The sequence below is a fragment of the Cimex lectularius genome, unplaced genomic scaffold, assembly GCF_000648675.2.
Source record: "Cimex lectularius strain Harlan isolate CLEC.00 unplaced genomic scaffold, Clec_2.1 scaffold37, whole genome shotgun sequence".
NCBI classification, from domain to species: Eukaryota; Metazoa; Arthropoda; class Insecta; order Hemiptera; family Cimicidae; genus Cimex; species Cimex lectularius.
Window position 1 is genome coordinate 1,847,465 of NW_019392682.1, and position 18,365 is coordinate 1,865,829.

At 38.7% G+C, this 18,365-nt stretch overlaps 1 protein-coding gene across 3 annotated transcripts in view; it reads right to left on the bottom strand.

Annotated features, from left to right (window-relative positions):
• LOC106665535 (calpain-9-like) overlaps positions 1 to 18,365 on the bottom strand; it is a 113,606-nt gene that overhangs the window by 18,500 nt on the left and 76,741 nt on the right. For all 3 annotated transcript variants that reach the window (XM_014392013.2, XM_014392012.2, XM_014392011.2), the window contains one exon: positions 13,573 to 13,654. In XM_014392013.2, the coding sequence (XP_014247499.1) occupies positions 13,573 to 13,654 (82 nt within the window). The remainder of the gene's footprint in view (positions 1 to 13,572; positions 13,655 to 18,365) is intronic.

Below are 18,365 nucleotides of genomic sequence, written 5' to 3' on the forward strand. Positions count from 1 at the left end.
CACAAAAAGTAAATATGCACGTTTGAAATCCCATGTAAGTTATCAACAAGATGAATTTTCGCATTATAAAAGATCTAAAATTAATTAAACAAATCAGTGTACAAGTATCACATCTGTTTTTTTAAACTACTCTACCTAAAAGATATAAAAAGAATTTTGTTTAACAAAAGATCTACTTCAAACATTGCAGTCTTACTACTTATTATTTAGGATAATGCATAAAGTTGAGCGTGCAATAACGATATTTAGTAAGACTCCAACACTTAACATTTGCAGGGTGATGTGTTATTGCCGATCATCCTGGTCTGTTTATCCTTACTGTTTTGTTGAGATATTTTCGTGAGGTCGGCGGGGTGACGAACCTTCAGTTTGGTGATTTCCCAGCATTCCGATCTGCTGTAGACGTAGATGTATTAATCGGAGTGTATTGTATACTATGCCCTTTGAGAGGTGGCCATCCACACCGGCGTGCGTGATGTGTGCGACAGGAGGATGGGGAACGGTGACGTGGAACACATAACCTATCCCGTTCCCGCGGACTTTTGCCTACTCCTGGCGCCACTGTTAAGGTCTCCTAGGAGGCTGAACAAAAACAGTTCTCCGCAAACCTCTCGTATCGATGGATGGTGGTGTAGCAAATGCAAGGCTGTCGGGGGCGGTTGTTCCTTGGAGGATCTCTTATGAGATGCCGCTGAAGGGGTTCGATTGTTCTTCGGCGGTTGTTTGTGAAACTGGCTTATTGTGACGGGTGTTCACCCTTTGGAGGATCTTACTAGAGATGCCGCAGAAGAAAGGTATGCTCTTGCGGTGACAAATCGACGGAGAGTTGCCTTTTGGAGGATTTCAGTGGGATACCGCAGAAGAGGAGTAGTCACTGATGTCTTTGAAGAGAGCAATAAAAGGCTGGACAGGGAGTTGCTTCTTGGAGGATCTCATTAGGAATGCCGCAGAAGAAGGGTATTCTCTTGTAGTGGACTTCAGGCGGGGCGGCGAAAGGCGTAACTCACGTTATCTGGGTTCGACTGTTCAGCTGTCTCCCGTTCTGTTAGATGGTGGCGAACGGCGGCGGGAGGTATCTAGGCAATTCTTACCGGGGCCCAAGACAGGTGTCCCCGTTGTCTGAATTCGACTGTTTGACTGCTTCCGTTCTGTCGCCGGGGAACGCGGAATTTATTTTCCGCGGACTCGGATTCAACCCCCCGAGGCGACTGGCTGGGATACGGTCGACTAGTTCGGCTTTTGAACGGCCATATCGCCTCACCCTCCCTGGGCGTCATGGCCCACTCTATGTGGAACCACGGCGACAACGGGTGGTATAATGTGGTTGAGACTCGAGACCCCGAAACGGCTCACCTCGTGTTCTCTTCCACGGCCCTGTTTCTCAATCCGAATTCCTTCATTCTATCCTGTGACCCCTCCTAACCCTTGGTTACAAGGGGAGTATCCGGGCACAAAATAATGGTGTAGCCTAGAGGGCGTGGCAACCTCTCTAAAGCACAAGCTGTCTTATGTCGGCCCTCAGGGTCGGCAGGGGCGTCGGGTGCCTTAGCAGAGTCACACGAGGGCCAGTGCACCAGATCCTGTCTGCATAGANGCGGACGTTAAAGATCCTAATGGTCCTTTTAAGGACGACCGAGTAATATGCGGGAACCAAATGTGCCCTTTGATATTGGGGATGCCTGGTTGTGGTTAGATGGCTAGGATACCATTAAAATGTGGTAACATCGAACGAGTAGGATGGATGTGTGAGAGGGCAAGCGCATCTCGAAAAGTTTCCCCTTTTTCTCAATCCAAATCCTGGGACTGTGCAGCGGGTGCTCTTAGGAGACTCCGGCAGACCCTTCCCAACCCTTGTTTCTAGGGGGTTTCCAGGCACAAAGTAATGTTGCAGCCTTGACAACGTGACGCACTCTCTTAAGCACAAGCTGCAAGAGTTTCCTGGCGCGCATGATCGCCTTAAGCATCCTCCGCATGCATTTGGACGATAAGACCAAGGAAGCGCACAGCGTGCGAGGACGCCAAGACTATGCCTACCTACTCCCTCGAGATGCGTTAACGGAGTTGTTGGCTTGCGAGCTGACCTCGGATGGTACCAAATCCTGTCTAAAAATATTTTTATATACGGACGGGGGACGGTGCATCTGAATTGCGGGGCAGCGTATTTTCATTCCAAGTTCAAGCCCAGCTGCATGGGTAAGGACTCGAAGTGGCCGAGACCCCTGGCAGGTACCTAGTGAAGAGGATGTGTTTCATTCGTGGCCGTGAACCGTACTTGCGTATGACCTGTGAATTACCTCCCTACCTCGCGGGAATCGAAAGGATCGCATAGCCGAGAGCGTATAGACATCGAGGAGCTATGACTACGCTGACGGAGTCCCTCGAATGTGTGAGGAATGGCGAACGGGGGCGGATGTTTTTCGGTGGTGGTAGTCTAGGCTGCCTTTACCGAAGGCATGGTCTCCTCTAGGGGGTGGTTAGAGATTCCACTAAAATCAAAACCACGGCCGAAGCGCATTCGGAGGTTTCGACGCTAGCGGAGCCCCTACACCCAGGGAGATAGAGTTGTCGCCTCTGTCTGGGGAGTGCGTGGGAGACTTGGCCGATGCATTTCGACAACCTTTTCGGTATCCCTTTACGCGTGGCACTGGTTAAGTGCACAATGTTAACCCACTCCCTCGGAAGGGCAAGCGGTTGAAGTCAGCATGTCTGTCGATAGTCTGTGGATTTGCGGGCTTCTACACCTAACCCTCGGAAGAAGCAGATTTTCCGCGAGGTGAGTCGCTCCTAACTTGAGAATCTAAACGTGTGATAAGACCTGACGCCTAGGTACGCACGCTAAAAAACCTCAATGTTAAATGACACTGCGACCCCAGTGGGAAACATATGTGCCCTTTGAGAACCATTGTATCCTCCGTTGTATGCTTATAGCACACCGGTGTGACCTAGTTCATTAAGGACATGATCATTAGGCCCGGTGTCAGTGGTTGAATTTCTTCTACGGTTACGTTGTACGTCTCCAAAGCACTTCCTCCAGTGGTCCAGTGGCAAGGTTTGTTATTAGGTGTGTATGCTTCTTTGCAGAATCTGCACGTGGTTTATACCAGTCTTCTTCAAATGCTCTCAAATTTAATCTAGAATGTCCTGTTAAGGATCCTGTTAGTATTCTAAGTCCGTTGATGCATTCTGTTACTTCTTTCCAAAGCTTGCGAGAAAATTATTGGATTGTTTGTTTTCAATTAGTGAATTCCACTGTTTCCTCATTTTCATTATGCCCTTCTCTCTAAGCACATAAAGAAAATGGATAATGTGAATCCTAAGCCACAGAAGGGCTCAGGACATACCAGTGATGGTGGTAAAATTTTTACCTGATAGGAATCGTAAATCGGTCGAATCTTAAAAACCTCGAGATCCATTTTTTAAATGAACTATAGAATCCTGGTCGCGTAACGGCGTGCCGGTCCTTTTAAAATATACCGTCGACCGCAAAACTGCAAATCGTTGCTAATTTATCATGAGCTAACATTAAAAAAAGATTCAATTTTTCTTGAATTTATGCTGTTTGATCGTACCTGGCCAGCTTAGTCTTGCTTAACTTTGACGTTAATGTTTAACCATGACCTTGCTAATCCACCAAGCCTCAAAGCATTTTTGTAATTTTATTTAGGATAAATACTCAGGTAAATAAACATTAAAACGATATTTTCGAAGTGTAATTGTTCTAAAATTAAAGGTAAACTGGAGTTTATTTAGAGTTGTAAGAAAAAAACCGTGAATCCATAGAACATCATATTTTTAGATATTCCATAGATCCATTTATGTTTAGTGGTCTAATTTCCCATATTAATTATTTTTTTCTTCTAAGGTATTTGGTTGAGATGAAAAATTAGTGTCACAGGCGGGATTCGAACCGACGACCTTCGGCTCGATACGCCACAGCTCTAACCACTTGGGCTCGAAGTCACGATAGTGCAAGTGGTTAGAGCAACAGCGTATCGAGTCGAAGGTCGTGAGTTCAAATGTTGCTCGTGACACTAACTTTTTCATCGCAACCAAAGAATAGTTAATTATTTTTAAGAATAGTTAACTTATTTTTACATTTGCCTTGGATAGCACGACGTACTAAGGTCATATTCAAAATAAATATGCAAAATTGAGATTTCGTCGAACGTTTTACCGTCGAAACGTGATGGATTTGAAGAATTATCGTTCTTTCCAAAGCACAATGAAAATTGATGTTTTTACACTTTGAGGTTCCAAGGAGATCACACTTGACTAACGTTGTGACAATATTGTGTCTTGGTCAGCACTGATGCCAAATTCACCTACAAAGTCAATATTACTGGATTGATACATGGCTTAATGTTATTTATCAAACTGTTACATAGTGAATTATCATGATACAACCAAGATTTTTTTATATTTTGTATGCTAACTATATTTTAATGAAATGTTTCTGTCTTGATTGATTCACGTGAGTGATGAGCTAAAGAAGGGATAAATAGGAAAAGAGCAAAAATAGCCCTCAAAAAGTAAGAAATATCTGTACGTCATATTATGTAAGGATAACAGGATAGCCAGGACTATAAAAGAGAGGCATTTACGCGTAAATGTTGCCCACTGGTCCATGGGAACCAGCGCTAGTAGGTCAACCCGAGGATTGAGGAAACACCTCTTAGAAGATTAATAGTTATCATACCACCTCGGGGCCGAATGGTATGGCTTACTTTTAAAACGTCAATTTATCTAGATAGTTAACGATTTGTCGGCTCGGTTTGACGAAAAGTGGAAAAGGAAAAATCCAAGGATCCTTGGAGAATGGTGATAAAAAGAAATGGGCTGCCACACGGCACGTTTCGTTTCAGTAATTTTTTCTTCGATTCAACATTCGATTCTTTGCTTTCTCATCCGTACCGGTCATTTCGGTAAACGAAACACCTCATGGGATGGCCGTACTCAGATGAAATTACATGCTGGCAGCTAAACGCGCATCTCTACTTCCGCGAGACGTCACGCATTGAATAATAAACAAATTCGTGTAGAAACATGTTCTGATTTTCTTAAGAAACAACAATGAAATCTTATTGCAGGCTTAGGAATTTAGTATTTTTAACTTGTCTAACCAGAAATAAATACGGATGAGATCAAAACGAGAGTCAAATTTCAATAAAATAATCTGGTAAATTTATTTTTATGGTACTAAAGTTGAAAATGTGAGTATTACATGATAACAAAGAATAGAAAATCAACATATTCAAAACATGAACTTGAAGTTTTGCCATTTCCGATCAACCTAGTCTGTCAATATTCGCTGTTTTGTCATGAGATATATTCTTGAGGCCTGCTGGGTGATGACCTCAAGTTTTGACTATTCCGATCAACCTGGTCTGCCGTGCAATTTTGTTATTTTTGGTATCTGCGGGTTGAGGAATATATAGTTTAGTCACTTCTGACTGACCATCCTGGTCTGCCTATTTTTGCTATCTTGTAGTATGATTCCGTTTTCAGGTCTGCAGGGCGATGAACCTGAGGTATTGTCATTTTCGACCATCCTGGTCAGTCTATCTTCCTGTTTTGTTGTAAAATATCTTCTCGAAGACGTTGGCAGATGAATCTGTATTTTGTAATTTCCGATCATCTGCCTATATTAATTGTTTTACTGCGAGATTTCATTTTGAAGTTTGAGGGGTGATAAAGGTGTAGTTTGGTAATTGGTCTGCGTATCCTTGCTATTTGGTCTGCCGGACGGTTTCTCATCATCATCAGTCGTTCGTTTCCGTGTCATTTTGCCAAACGTGTTTTTTAATAAATCAACCCACCAGTGAGGATGGCGAGAAATCCGGACGCACCTGAGATATATCGGGATGGTGAACCTGTAGTCTGATCGTTTCCGATCATTTTGGATTTTCTTTTGATGCTTCCCCGGCATGTTTTTATTTCAACCCGGCCACTAGGAATGGACAAGCGGGGAGCGAGGTTGTCTTGGTCCTTTGGGGCTGAGCTGCCGCTACCCCAATGCTGCGGCAGTAACACCATCCTGTCGTATGTCGAGGTGCGTCAGCTCTCAGCTTGAGAATCAAAACGTCCGATAAGGCCGAATAGGCTAGGTGCGGACGTTAAAGATCCTCATTGTCCTTTCTAGGGCAACCGAGTTTATGGGAATGTACTGTCAGACGGTTAGGGATGGTTAGTGGCTTGTGGTGACGCCCCTGGCGGGAACTCAGAGAAGAGGCTTTCTTCTACCTGTGACCCTCGCACGAACCACCGTTATACACCCGGCCTCACGGGATACGGCGGACTGGACGGCAGCTAGGAATGGCCGCGTGAATGGCGGAACGGGTAGTGAATCGGTTGCTCCTACTCGAGTATGCTTTGCACGTAGTTGTAGGCTGAGCTCGATTGGAGGCTTTTACCGTAGGCGGTACTCCTTTAGGGGGTGGTTAGAAATTCCACTTTGAACGCAACCGCGGCCGGAGTGGATCCGGTAGTTTCTACTCTAAAGAAGCCCCAATACTCTGGGAGTGCGAGTATACGGGAATGTACTGTACTGTCAGACGGCTTCTCGAGATCATCAGTCGTTCGTCTTCGTACCATTTGGCAAAATTGTTTTTTTTTAATAAATTAACCCACCACTTAAGATGGCGAGTAGCCTTAACATGTCTGTTAGGTGAAGTGGTGAATCGCAGTATTCCGTCTGTGTGCGATTTGGCCAACCGTGCCCTTTAATAAATAAAACCACACCGATGATAACATGAAGCCTTAATGTGACTAGTAGATAAGTGGGGTGATGATGTGTTGTTCATCCTCGTCTGCTATCTTTGCTGTTCCCTTGCGATATTTCCTCTTCATATCTGCACTTCTGCCCATTCATCTTTACCTGCCTACCCTCACTAATTTTCAGCCTGATCGGTAGATTTGAACGATGAATCTCACGATATCTGATATCTCTGAAGCAGGGATGGTTAATCAACTTCAACCAGCCAAGATAGTACATTACCATGAATATTTAAACAAATATATAAATAATACAAATGAAAATTAAAAATAATTGTGATTGTTGTGATGGCAAATTGTGATTGTTCAAACAATTGAAGATTAACTAATGCATAAAACTGATAGTCTAAATCTAAAATCCGGGACATCTACTATTTAATTCTTCAAGCAAAGTAAAACCCAGATGTGGGATTGTATTGAAAGTCCATCTGCTGATAATGGAAACGGAAAAAGCCGCATTTCTATACGTTTCACAATCGCAAAAGGGCGGCACGGAAAAGAACTGGGTCGTTTTGGCCACATTAGGAAGAGACATGGCATTTGACTAGAGAACTAGAGCCGCCGCCAGCCAACACGAAAAGACGATTTATTAGAAAGTCAATTGTTAACCATTATCTCCTCAAGAGCGATCCGATACGAGCAAAGGCTCTTATCATCTTTGGCGAGTTAGAAATTTCACCTGGAGATCTGCGCCGAAAACTGTTATAGCCCAGTTATAAAATAAAAATAAAAATAACGCAATGAAACTCGTAAAATTATCCGATCAAGTTGAATATTTTCACTTTCCAGGTCTTTTCCGCTAATTTCGCCAGGAGTTTCACCTTTTGGAAGTGGCTGTACCGTTTCCGTGATAATGCTTTGCAGTCACATAACACATATTCCAATGTCTGTTGTTTCATGACAGGTTTTCCATTTTTTGAAGGTGGTAATTATTAGAATTGGCATGGACTAGCAAAAAGACCTATCGTTTCCCATAAAGCTGAGATAAAGGTAGATATTTGTTTTCCTCATTCAGATATCAAAGTTCATTTTCATTCCACTTTTAACAAGTTTTGAAGGCTCCTCCTACTTTTCCTACTTTGTCGGTGTGTTTGCCATCTATATCTTAATCTGCCAGGACACCCTGTTATTTGATTTTTGCCAGGAGTTGGAGATATTATAAGCATTCGCAAACTAGCTTGGTAAGGTATAATAAAAGAAATATAAAGCTTTCATGCTGCTTGGCTGTTTGGTTGTGGTTGGTTTATGTGCTTTTTTAACCACTTTTATAAATAAATTCACCACAGAAGACGTTGGCAGATAGCGGTCAGTCTTTTGCACATCAGTTGTTTTATTTGGTCAACCTTGTTTTTTAATGATTTTTCTGACCACCAGTGAAGATGTCGAGAAGACGAGATCGAACCAATGAGGACAAGTTATTGGATGGTTGGTCTGTTTGTTATTTGGTCACTGAAGTGGCAAGAAACCTTAACGCGTTTGACAGCGGGGTGGTGAACCTGTAGTTTGGTCGTTTCCGATCATTTTGGTCTGCTTTACTATTCCATGTTCCATTTTAGGTCCATCTGTATACCATAAGGCCCCTAGTTTCAGGGTAGGGTAGGATAATCAACTAATATTTCATTTTTTCTAATAGACTGTTTGAACATTGGTATGTTCAAGTTTAAACAAACTTGGCAACAGTGCTTGTATAGATAGTTATAATTTGATTATGCTTTAATTCAAAATCTCTGCTTTGTGATATTTTAGAGAGAATGTCAACTAGTTTCTCACATTCAGAGATGCAGATGTCAATTTTTCCTCTATTTGTAAAATGGAGCTGTGATCCTGCCTTTGGTTTAATAATCTCTACCCTTAGCAGAGAATTCTCTAAGTTAATATTATTGATACTATTCTTGTAGTAGGGCATATCTGTTTCAATCTTCGTAAACTTTTGGCTGACATCATTTTTGAGATCAAATGATTTTGTCTGTATTGATACGATATCTGATGAAATGACTTCTAGTTCTAGAGTACGAGAGTGGCGAGGTCTGAACCTAACCAGGTCCCTCCGATGTCCTTCTACTTGTCGCATTTTCTCCCTCTGATGAGCCCCTCATCTTTGTGTTGTTCTTGGGAGACAGGAAATTTCTTGACGGGCTCATTCAGCGATTGTTATCAGTGAAGTTCCGAAATATTGAGGAACAAAATAACGGAAAGCATGAACAATAATATACAATGAAATGTAACGTTAAGGTTGCTTCAATAAATAAAAGAGGAAACGTGGGGCAGAGGTGTGGAAAAAGATCGAAATTTCACAAAATCCGACTTAGCACGTAGTAACTCTCGATTCTAGGCTGTGCAGAATGGAACTAAAAATCGTCACTTTACCCAAATTGAATTACAACATAAAAAAATAAATTTCTATCCCTACTTCCTTCCCCATTCCTTCAAAATCAACATATATAAACAAAAAACATTAATACCTCACTACGACTCACAGCATTGATACAGCTACACAGAAAACACACACGTTGAGTGAGTACAAATACTTCGATTAAACTTAAAATTTGTGTGTAAAAGTGTACATCATTATACCAATTCCATATCTTATATGTATTTGTAAACAATGTTTATAAATACTAGACGCTGAAGATGATCTCAATAGAGGTCGAAACATTGGCACGATAAAGAACATGGTTTTCTAAACCTACGATACACCAGACAGCATCTCACGATTCTAAATTATCATTACTTAACGATCATTAATTATTACACATATTAAACTACTTTTTTTTTTTAAATATAAGCTGACACAAATTACAACAAAATATATTAAATCCTAAAAGTAGAAACCTGGGAATTTTGGATGATCTGAAATTCAAAATTTAAAATTTGAACCTTTAACGTGGTACAGTGATTAGAAAGGAAAAATGGAAACAGATTGCTTTTCAGTAAAATATAGCTGGAGGAAAGCGATTGGAACCTGATCAGAGCCCAAACCACAGGTTCTTCTATCTCATCGCAGACCGCAAAAAAAATCTCACATTATCCTTTAGATTACTATTTCCTATTCTCCTATCAATAAATTAAATTTCAATGAAGAAAAAGTTTATAATTGTTTGTATTTGAATGCTTAATCGGAAAGACAACGTGATATTTTAAAATGATATACCATATTTAAAGAATAATTTTCATTAAGTCATTAAGGAACCCATTTAAAAAAAAAGTGTGCGGATACGCAAACGTAAATTTTTCCCTAAAAATGATGATAAGGAGTGAAGAATTATATTAAGGATGATATATTGATTTTTCAAAACCATCATATTAACAAATAAAAAAGTTATAAATTCGTCCATTTAAACAACTTTACGGTACTCAAAATTCAATTTAAACGAAAAACTTATATGATGATGTTCTGGAAGTGTATGGTGGTCGGAATTGTTTTCAGCGGGTTGGATTCGCGATGAGGTCCTGGCTGTTTTACGTGGTGGCCCACTCGTTAATCTCCCCTCACGGTTTGAACGTTGGAAGGTTCAGGAGGAAAGTATCCAACATGATAATGGAGTTGGAACGTGATCATGTTATACGATCTTTTCACGGTCAATGTCGTCCGCGAGGAGGAGGAAAAAGAGAAACACCACTTCTTACGTTACCCTATTATATAATTCAACTTTGGCGTTGTGGTTCACGATCCTCTCAACCCCGACTCCGTCGATTAGAGCGTGTTAAATCTTTCGGAGACAATTATCGCGGATAATTACGGTGAAAAGATTAAGGGGGAAATTGAATTTTTACCTGGCAGGCCGGAGAGATAACAAACAAAAAATTGAACGACCGTCGACTAATGGTTGAGAAAGTTACAAAAGAAGCGAGTGAAATTGTACTTAGAGATAATTAACTACATACTTAAATACCAATCCATATAAGCCCTCTTAAAGATGTAAAAGAAAAAAAAATTGAAAAAAATTGCAAAGGTGACGTACTGAAGAATGTACTGGAATTTCCTCTTGAAGACTTCAGATTATGTTTCATTTTTGTCTGCCTATGTCTCAGTGCCAGTGGTTGGCCATTATTATGTCTACCGTGCCCTTTAAAAAGTAAACTCAGTATTGAAGATGGCGATGTTATTTGGTCATGGATGGTTAGGGTAGTGTCGTTTCCGATCATTTTGATCTGCTTACCCTCAGTATTTAGTCTGTCAGACGTCTTCTTCGGTAAACCGCATGCCGGCTTATCGGCATTATGGATGGTTGATCTGTATGTTATTTGGTCATGGATGGTTAGGGTAGTGTCGTTTCCGATCATTTTGGTCTGCTTACCCTCAGTATTTGGTCTGTCAGACGTCTTCTCGTCATCATCATATGGTCAACCGTTTTTTAAATATACAATAAATTAACCCACTACTGAAAACAATGAGAAGCCGCTTCTGAGAGATAAGGATTGATGTAGTCTGATCGTTACTTTGGATTACTTATCGTTGCTTCAGAAGTTAGTTTGTGTGTTTTTGTTTCAACTGTGCCCTTTTATAAACTCATCCCTGAAGATAGCGAGAAGCCTTAACGCATCTGGTAGATTGCGGGGTAATGGACCTGCAGTGCGGTCGTTTAAGATCATTTTAGCCTACCATTTTGTCAACAGTGCCCTTTAATAAGTAAACCCACTACTGAAGAAGGCGAGAAGCCTGAACACGTTTGGCCGAGATCAGGGCGATGAACGGTAGTTGTTTCTGATGATTTTGGACTGTCTCGTTCAGTGTTTGATCTGTGTGTTTTTTTGTCAATCAAGCCCTTAAGAAGTAAACTAGCTACTGAGGATAGCGTCTGATATTGGTCAGCCATGTTTTTAAAAATAAATTTAGGCATGAATGAAGATGTCAAAAACAGACGCGTCTGACAGAACGAACTAAAGAAGATGAACTGCCAGAAAGTTCGGAAACGACCAAAGTACCTAACAATATCATCTTCCTCATCCATTTTCCTTGTTAATAATTCAAAATTATCGCCATATATGTATAATACAAATATGTAATTTGCAGGTAATCGGGGCCTTACGTTTTTCTCTGAATCATAATCGAGTCTTGGTCATTTTCAAACGTACGATCAACCGCAATGGTTGGAAACTATGATTAATTTTATGCCGAATTTTTTTAGTCAAAGAAAAAATGACATCCTGCAAAAGTGAATCAGTCGGAAAGATGATGTGTATATTTCATTCAAAAATTTTCCAGAATGTAATTTCTGTTATTTTTTTATATTAAATCTTCCACTTGTTTTCATTAAGAACAGGCATATTTCAACTGTCAGAATATAAAATTATTAAACACATTCGGTGGATGAATAAGCCACCTAGTGGATAAACTCGGAACAAGCTTTATCTTGGATCTGGGAGATTTTTATTTGTTCAAAATCGCCCGACTCTTATTTTTAGAGTTTTTTAAAAAGAGGCCTTGAATCTTCGTGAAATTCCTATTATTTTTTACGAGTTCGTACCAAGACGAGCTGCCCATATCAATGAGCCACTGGGAACAGCGAGATCGTCCTGGTCCGCCTGTTCTCGCTGCACGCTTTTTGCAGTTTGGCGAAATGCCCAAAAGGCTTTTGAATAGAACAAAGCGAGAACTGGCGGACCGGGATCATCTATTGTACTGAAATCGTTGATAAATCAAATACTTTATTAGAAATGGTTTCGACTTAAATTATCATAAGTTACTATTTTTTATTTTGTTTTATGCTACTTCCAATGATAACATAGTATTACTGTTACAGCTGAAACATTTTGTTTTACATCTATGGGTTTCTAGCTTTTTAAATGTACCGTGAGTCGTTCAGAATAATATAATACATTTATGGGCCATTTACTTGTTTAAAAAACCTTAGTTTGATTTCTTAATTGAACTGTATCATTTCGGGGGGTGTTTAATGATCGGGATTTATTTTTTATTTTGTTCATTGTTTGTCAACAATGGGATTGAAGAACCTTACGGCGGTAATTAAGTCCCTGCCTTCTCTCTTATACAGGAGTGCTTCAGAACTTATAGATTTCCCTTATGAGATAAAGCTTAAGTCCGATATCCATCGGTGGATTTATATTTTATATTTTAACAGATTTACTGAGAGCTTTTAACACTTAACCGCGTACTTATAATCTATCTAAAATGTGCTGTTAAGGGTTTTTGTGGTTGTTGGTTTTTTAAAAAATACTTTTTTGTTTAAATACACTTCTACTTCATGGATTTTAATTTTGATACGAATATATTTTTCTTTCTTTATTTTTATTTTTAGTTTTTTTTTGGTCTGAAATACAATTGATACCTTCTTATTTAACTGTCCTATTTGCTCAATTTATATTTTTGAACAGATAGCAATCAATAAAATAAATAAACTTTCTTAAGACATTGTGAATTATTTTGGGCGATAAATCTATTACGACCACTACGGCCATTTTAATATGATATGTGATGCAATCTAGACAATAAATTCTTTTAAAGGTAGCAATTTAATTCGGACATCTCGAGCCAATTAAATAAGGATATAAAACGCCTTAAAAAATCGTGGGTGTAATAAAGATCCACTCAACTGTCCTAACCTGCGCTAATATGTTTTCATTTAACCTTCACATCTAAGTAAGTTGTCTAAGAAAGTTAAAACTTAGGTATCTCTTGGTTACCAACTTATCCTTAAAAAAAATTGTTTTATCATACCAAAAGTTAGCACGAAAAAAGTATGCATAAATTTAATTATCACAAACCCACATCAACTCCCCCTGTACGGTTAAAAAGGCTATTAATTATTAACAATAAACAAGTCAAATCAATATATGTACCTGGAAAGAGTAGATTGTTTATCATCTGGCCTGTGGGCAACACCGTTCCCATTCAATTTTCTGCCTTTAGGTCCGACTCCATCTGAAAATTGAAAATAAAACAAATTACAATTGTACGATTGTGTATAAACTACGACACCTTTTACAAATGCTTTTGATTTTAAATATTATTTTGTTATTGACATTGTTTATAAGTTGAAATAAAAATGTAATTATTTCTCCAAGAACAAAGAGAGTTGATTCTGAGATGAATATTTGAAAGAAGAATTTTTGAATTTTAAAAGTGAGAAACAAGTTCTTGTTTATCGCTGGGAATGTTTTTATATATAAAAACCCCTCGCCAAACATTGAGCTATAAATTAACGCCACATTCAGAATTGTTTATCACAATTACAAATCTGGCAAGAAATTTTTTAAATCGGTCCTTTGTCCGCAAGTTTAGGATGATTTACAAAGTAAACACAGAGGGGAAATATTCTCTGTGATTTAATTGGTGAATAGCCAATGCCGCTCTTACTCCGCGAATATCTTCATGCGCCTCTTGGTAACACAAAGCACGGACAATTCCTAATTTGGTACAAGATCCAGACGAGCCCTCTTTCCGTCTTTCCAACTGGGCTACACACTTGATAAATCATATGACCTCGGCATTACTCTCTGGGAGAGGTTTTTTTGTTGTTGCAGAAAGACCGCCTTGACTACTTAGAACACATCTTAGAATATTTATATTTTTTTAAAATTCGTCACAGAAAAGATGTGAAGCGTTTTTCCAATAACAAAGTTAATCATAGTTGGCAGTTTGATCTTGCCAGATCATGAAATAAAGGTATGACGGAATTGACTTGAGAATATAAACCTTCAGGACAACAAATACATCTTAGAAAAACTATATGTAATGTAGTCTAAAGATTCCTTTTGTAACTTCTCCTGGAGTGAGATAAACCTGGTCATGGCAGACAGTAGTGACTGTCACACTTCTTGATATGACAAATACAGCTTAGAAAAAAGCCATAGCTATTATAATATAGTTAAAAGTTTCTTTTTGTAATTTGGTGCTTTTCTTGTTTGCAGTTTGATCACCCGAGATAATCCAGGTCATGACAGAAAGGTGGGATTGTTAATACCAAGATAACCTGTCAATGTCAAACTTCGCAGGACATAAGTACATCGTAGAAAAAACTATACCATGCATTAAATAGTCTAAAGTTTCTTTATAAAACATGGTCGTTTTCTTGTGTGCATTTTGGTTACCCCAGATAAACTTGGCCATGACTGAAATGTTGAGAATAGTTAAGCCCAAGATTAACTAAGTTAATTATCACTATCAAAATAAGCAGGACTAGAAATACATCTTAGAAAAAACTATAGCACGCATTAAATAGTCTAAAGTTTCTTTTTGTAATTTGGTCTGTATTTTGTGGGCACTCAGATCAAACTCGTCATTGCAGAAAGTGTGAGAAAGTTAGGGCTAAAATGAGTGGTGGATGCCAAACAAATACATGCGTTCAAAAAAACCCATGTCACTTAAATGAAAATACGAAGAGTTATGTACTATGTATTAAAAATATCTATAGCCCAGAGATATAGTACCAGCGATCTGTGCGTACTGCCGTGCCCCAAGGCTGAGCATAGGTCATTCGGATTTTGTATTTCTTTATTTGCAGATTTAGTTTTTTGCAGGGCATTTTGTGCTCTACCATGATAAGTTCTCCACTGGCACCTATGAGTCTCGCCGCCATTACAAGTCTATGGTGATCTTGGTACGACCTGTTCCTTTCTATATCCAGCCTCCGTAGACCAGGGGATCTTTTTTTACATTTATATATAATTGAAGCAGAAGGTCGTGGGTTCGAACCCCGCTCGTGACACTTTTTCATTTCAACCAAAACCTTACAAAAAAGATTAATTAATTGAAAGAAGTAATTTTGTCAATCAGACCACTAAATATAATGGGTTTATATATAATTTGGGCGTGTTTCTTTCGTTCCAGCGTATTCTCCATTTATTTTTATTGATTTAACAATCGTTCGACCACACTTGATACCTGAAATTCGTCATTTTTAAAATACTAAATAAAAGAGTTATAAAGTTTTGACAAAAGTACAGCAATTTACAAAATGGTTGGCAGCTGTAGTAGTAATACGTTAAAGCCTTTAGTAGAAACCTGCATACAAATTCATAGTGCTTTGAATGTTTTTTCCTATTCGATCATTTTTTAAGAAATGGCACATTGATTAATTCCAAAAGCCCTCTGGACACAAAAAAGCTTATTTATTTCTAAATCCGGCTTAAAGTTCAACCTGTGCACATCTCGGTCGAAAGATCTTAATTTTTTATTGAGCTGGGCGATAAATAAAAGAAATTCGAAACCGTTTGTCTCCTGCCATATTTAATATTTAAGCGGTTATTCACTATTTCTCCAGTGGTAGCCAAGTATTTTTTAAGGAGCGCAAAAGGGCTCGTATCGGTTCTGTAAATCTGATGCACGTTTCCTCTATCATATTTCTCGCATTCTACTGGTTCGCGGTCTGCCCAGTCGGGCGAGGGAAAAACTTTCTGACTGGCCCACCCCGTCCTTTTGTCCCTATAAATCCGTCGTGAAGTTGGAAAAGAAGGCGAAGCCGCCGTTTTATGCAGCGAAGAGTCACGTTTATCTTTAACGGCTACACGTTAATTGAATATAATTACACTAACAATGGTTGCATGTGATTATAATTGAAGGACTCATTGTTTCAAGTAAATATATGTCCTTCTTAACTACGTACGTTGAAAGCCTAATAAATGATGTTCATCGAATTCAGTTTTATCCCCTATGTCAAAACATCTGCTAAGTTTTATAGTTCCATAAACGTGGATACTTATTTAATTCTCTTCTTCGTACAACCTACTTCCCTATACCTTGGAAGCACAGGGACGGTCAATGTGATCACAAACGTATATATATTTTTTATTTATAATTGGTATATATGTGACAATTTAAAAAAAATGTTGCCTGTCAAAGCCGATTTTCCCAATCTACTGCAACCTTAACATATATTGGTGGAAAAGGACCTTCTCTATGTCCAAACTAAGGAAGGTGCATTGACCTTTAGGAATTAGATGATTTTTTTAAACTTTTGTTAATCTTCTCAGTCACACAGCACATGTTCCCATGTATCTGCAGTTTTTGATACAATGAGCAGGTTTCTGTCTGTTTTCTTATTTTGCAGAGGGTGTGCATTTTTATTGTCTCAGAGGTGATATTTTTCCTTGTGTGACATTCCGATGAGAGAGAGTTGGCCCATCTTTTCCTAGAGTTTTTTTTAGTTAGCTATATTGTTTTCCTCAAACTACACATGACTTGGAACCACAGGATCACTAGATTTTTACTCAAAAAGGCAAGTTGTCTTTTTTTAAATTATGAACAAGTTTCCGTCCGAGCTACTTTCTTTGAATGTAATATGGATGGATAATACTAGTGAAACTACCGTCTTGTTTAAGGTAGTTATACTTTTTTTTAATAGTCTTAGACCTAATATTTTGCCCTGGGTGAAATTTTAAAGATGCTGGTTCTTTTTTTCACGAATACTCTGGATCACGTTGTGATCTTGATGAAAAAGCAAATTCAGTTGCAACTGCCAAGCTTTCGACCTACATATTTTAAGATCATCATCAGGGAAGAAACCTTAAATATGTCTAGAAATTGACAGAATTAAATTTTTCTACAGATGATTTTAAATTTCTTTGAAGACCGACATAGTTCCAATATTGCCGAGGACAAAGTCGGATACTGGAGGATGGCAATGTTGGGTCTGGGTTGGTCTTTAAAAGAAAATTTGAAATCGTTTGTAGGAAAACATAATTATGTCAATCTGTGGAAGTTTTTAGGATTGTTTTGACCAAGACCGGCTCAGCCCTAACATTGCCAAAGACTGTTATCAGTATTGAATACTAAAAGAAATTTGAAATCGTCTGTGAAAAACATGATTAGATCAATTTTTAGACATATTTAAATTTGTTTTGCTCTGATAATGTCCTTACAAAGGTCGAAAGCTTGGCAGTAACAACTGAATTTGCGTTTTCATCAAGACCATAACGTGATCGAGGGTATTCGTGAGTAGAAAATTGGTCGATATCACTTAAAATCGTCCACGTAATATTACCAACTTTGGTTAAATTTTAGAAAAGCTCCTGTTGAAAAAAATGCCTACAATCTTAAATCTTTAAAATATTATCCCTGAACATCAATTTGGTTTTCGCAACTGATACTCAATTATCCGACAGTGCCATCATAGTCTTTCTAGTAGGTTGGTTAAATTTCCACTTGAAACCTCCAACAACACTTCACTCTACTAGAAAATAATAAATATCCCACTCGTGAAACTGACTTTTTTTTATCTCAATTAAGACCTTATATAGAAAGAATAATTAATTGAAAGAAGTAACTTGGTCAATTGACCACTAAAACATAAATGAAACTAATAAAATTTAACATAGACATATCCACCCACATTATCTCCACTCTCTACCAGTCTATTTATGTAATATTCCTTTTCCAACTGCGGACAAAGTGCGGTATCTCGGACTTTACATCGACAGACAGTTGACGTGGAATCCTCACACACGACTGAAACGTCACGAGGTTATCATACGATACAGGGCTCTTGCACGACTTCTCGGCAAATGTTCTGACTTACCTCTCAAAAACAAAAGCCGCTTTACAACACCATAATTAAGCCGACTCGGACTTATGGATTGGAAGTACCATCCCTAATCAGACGAACAGAACTTTTAATATGAATAAAATATCGATA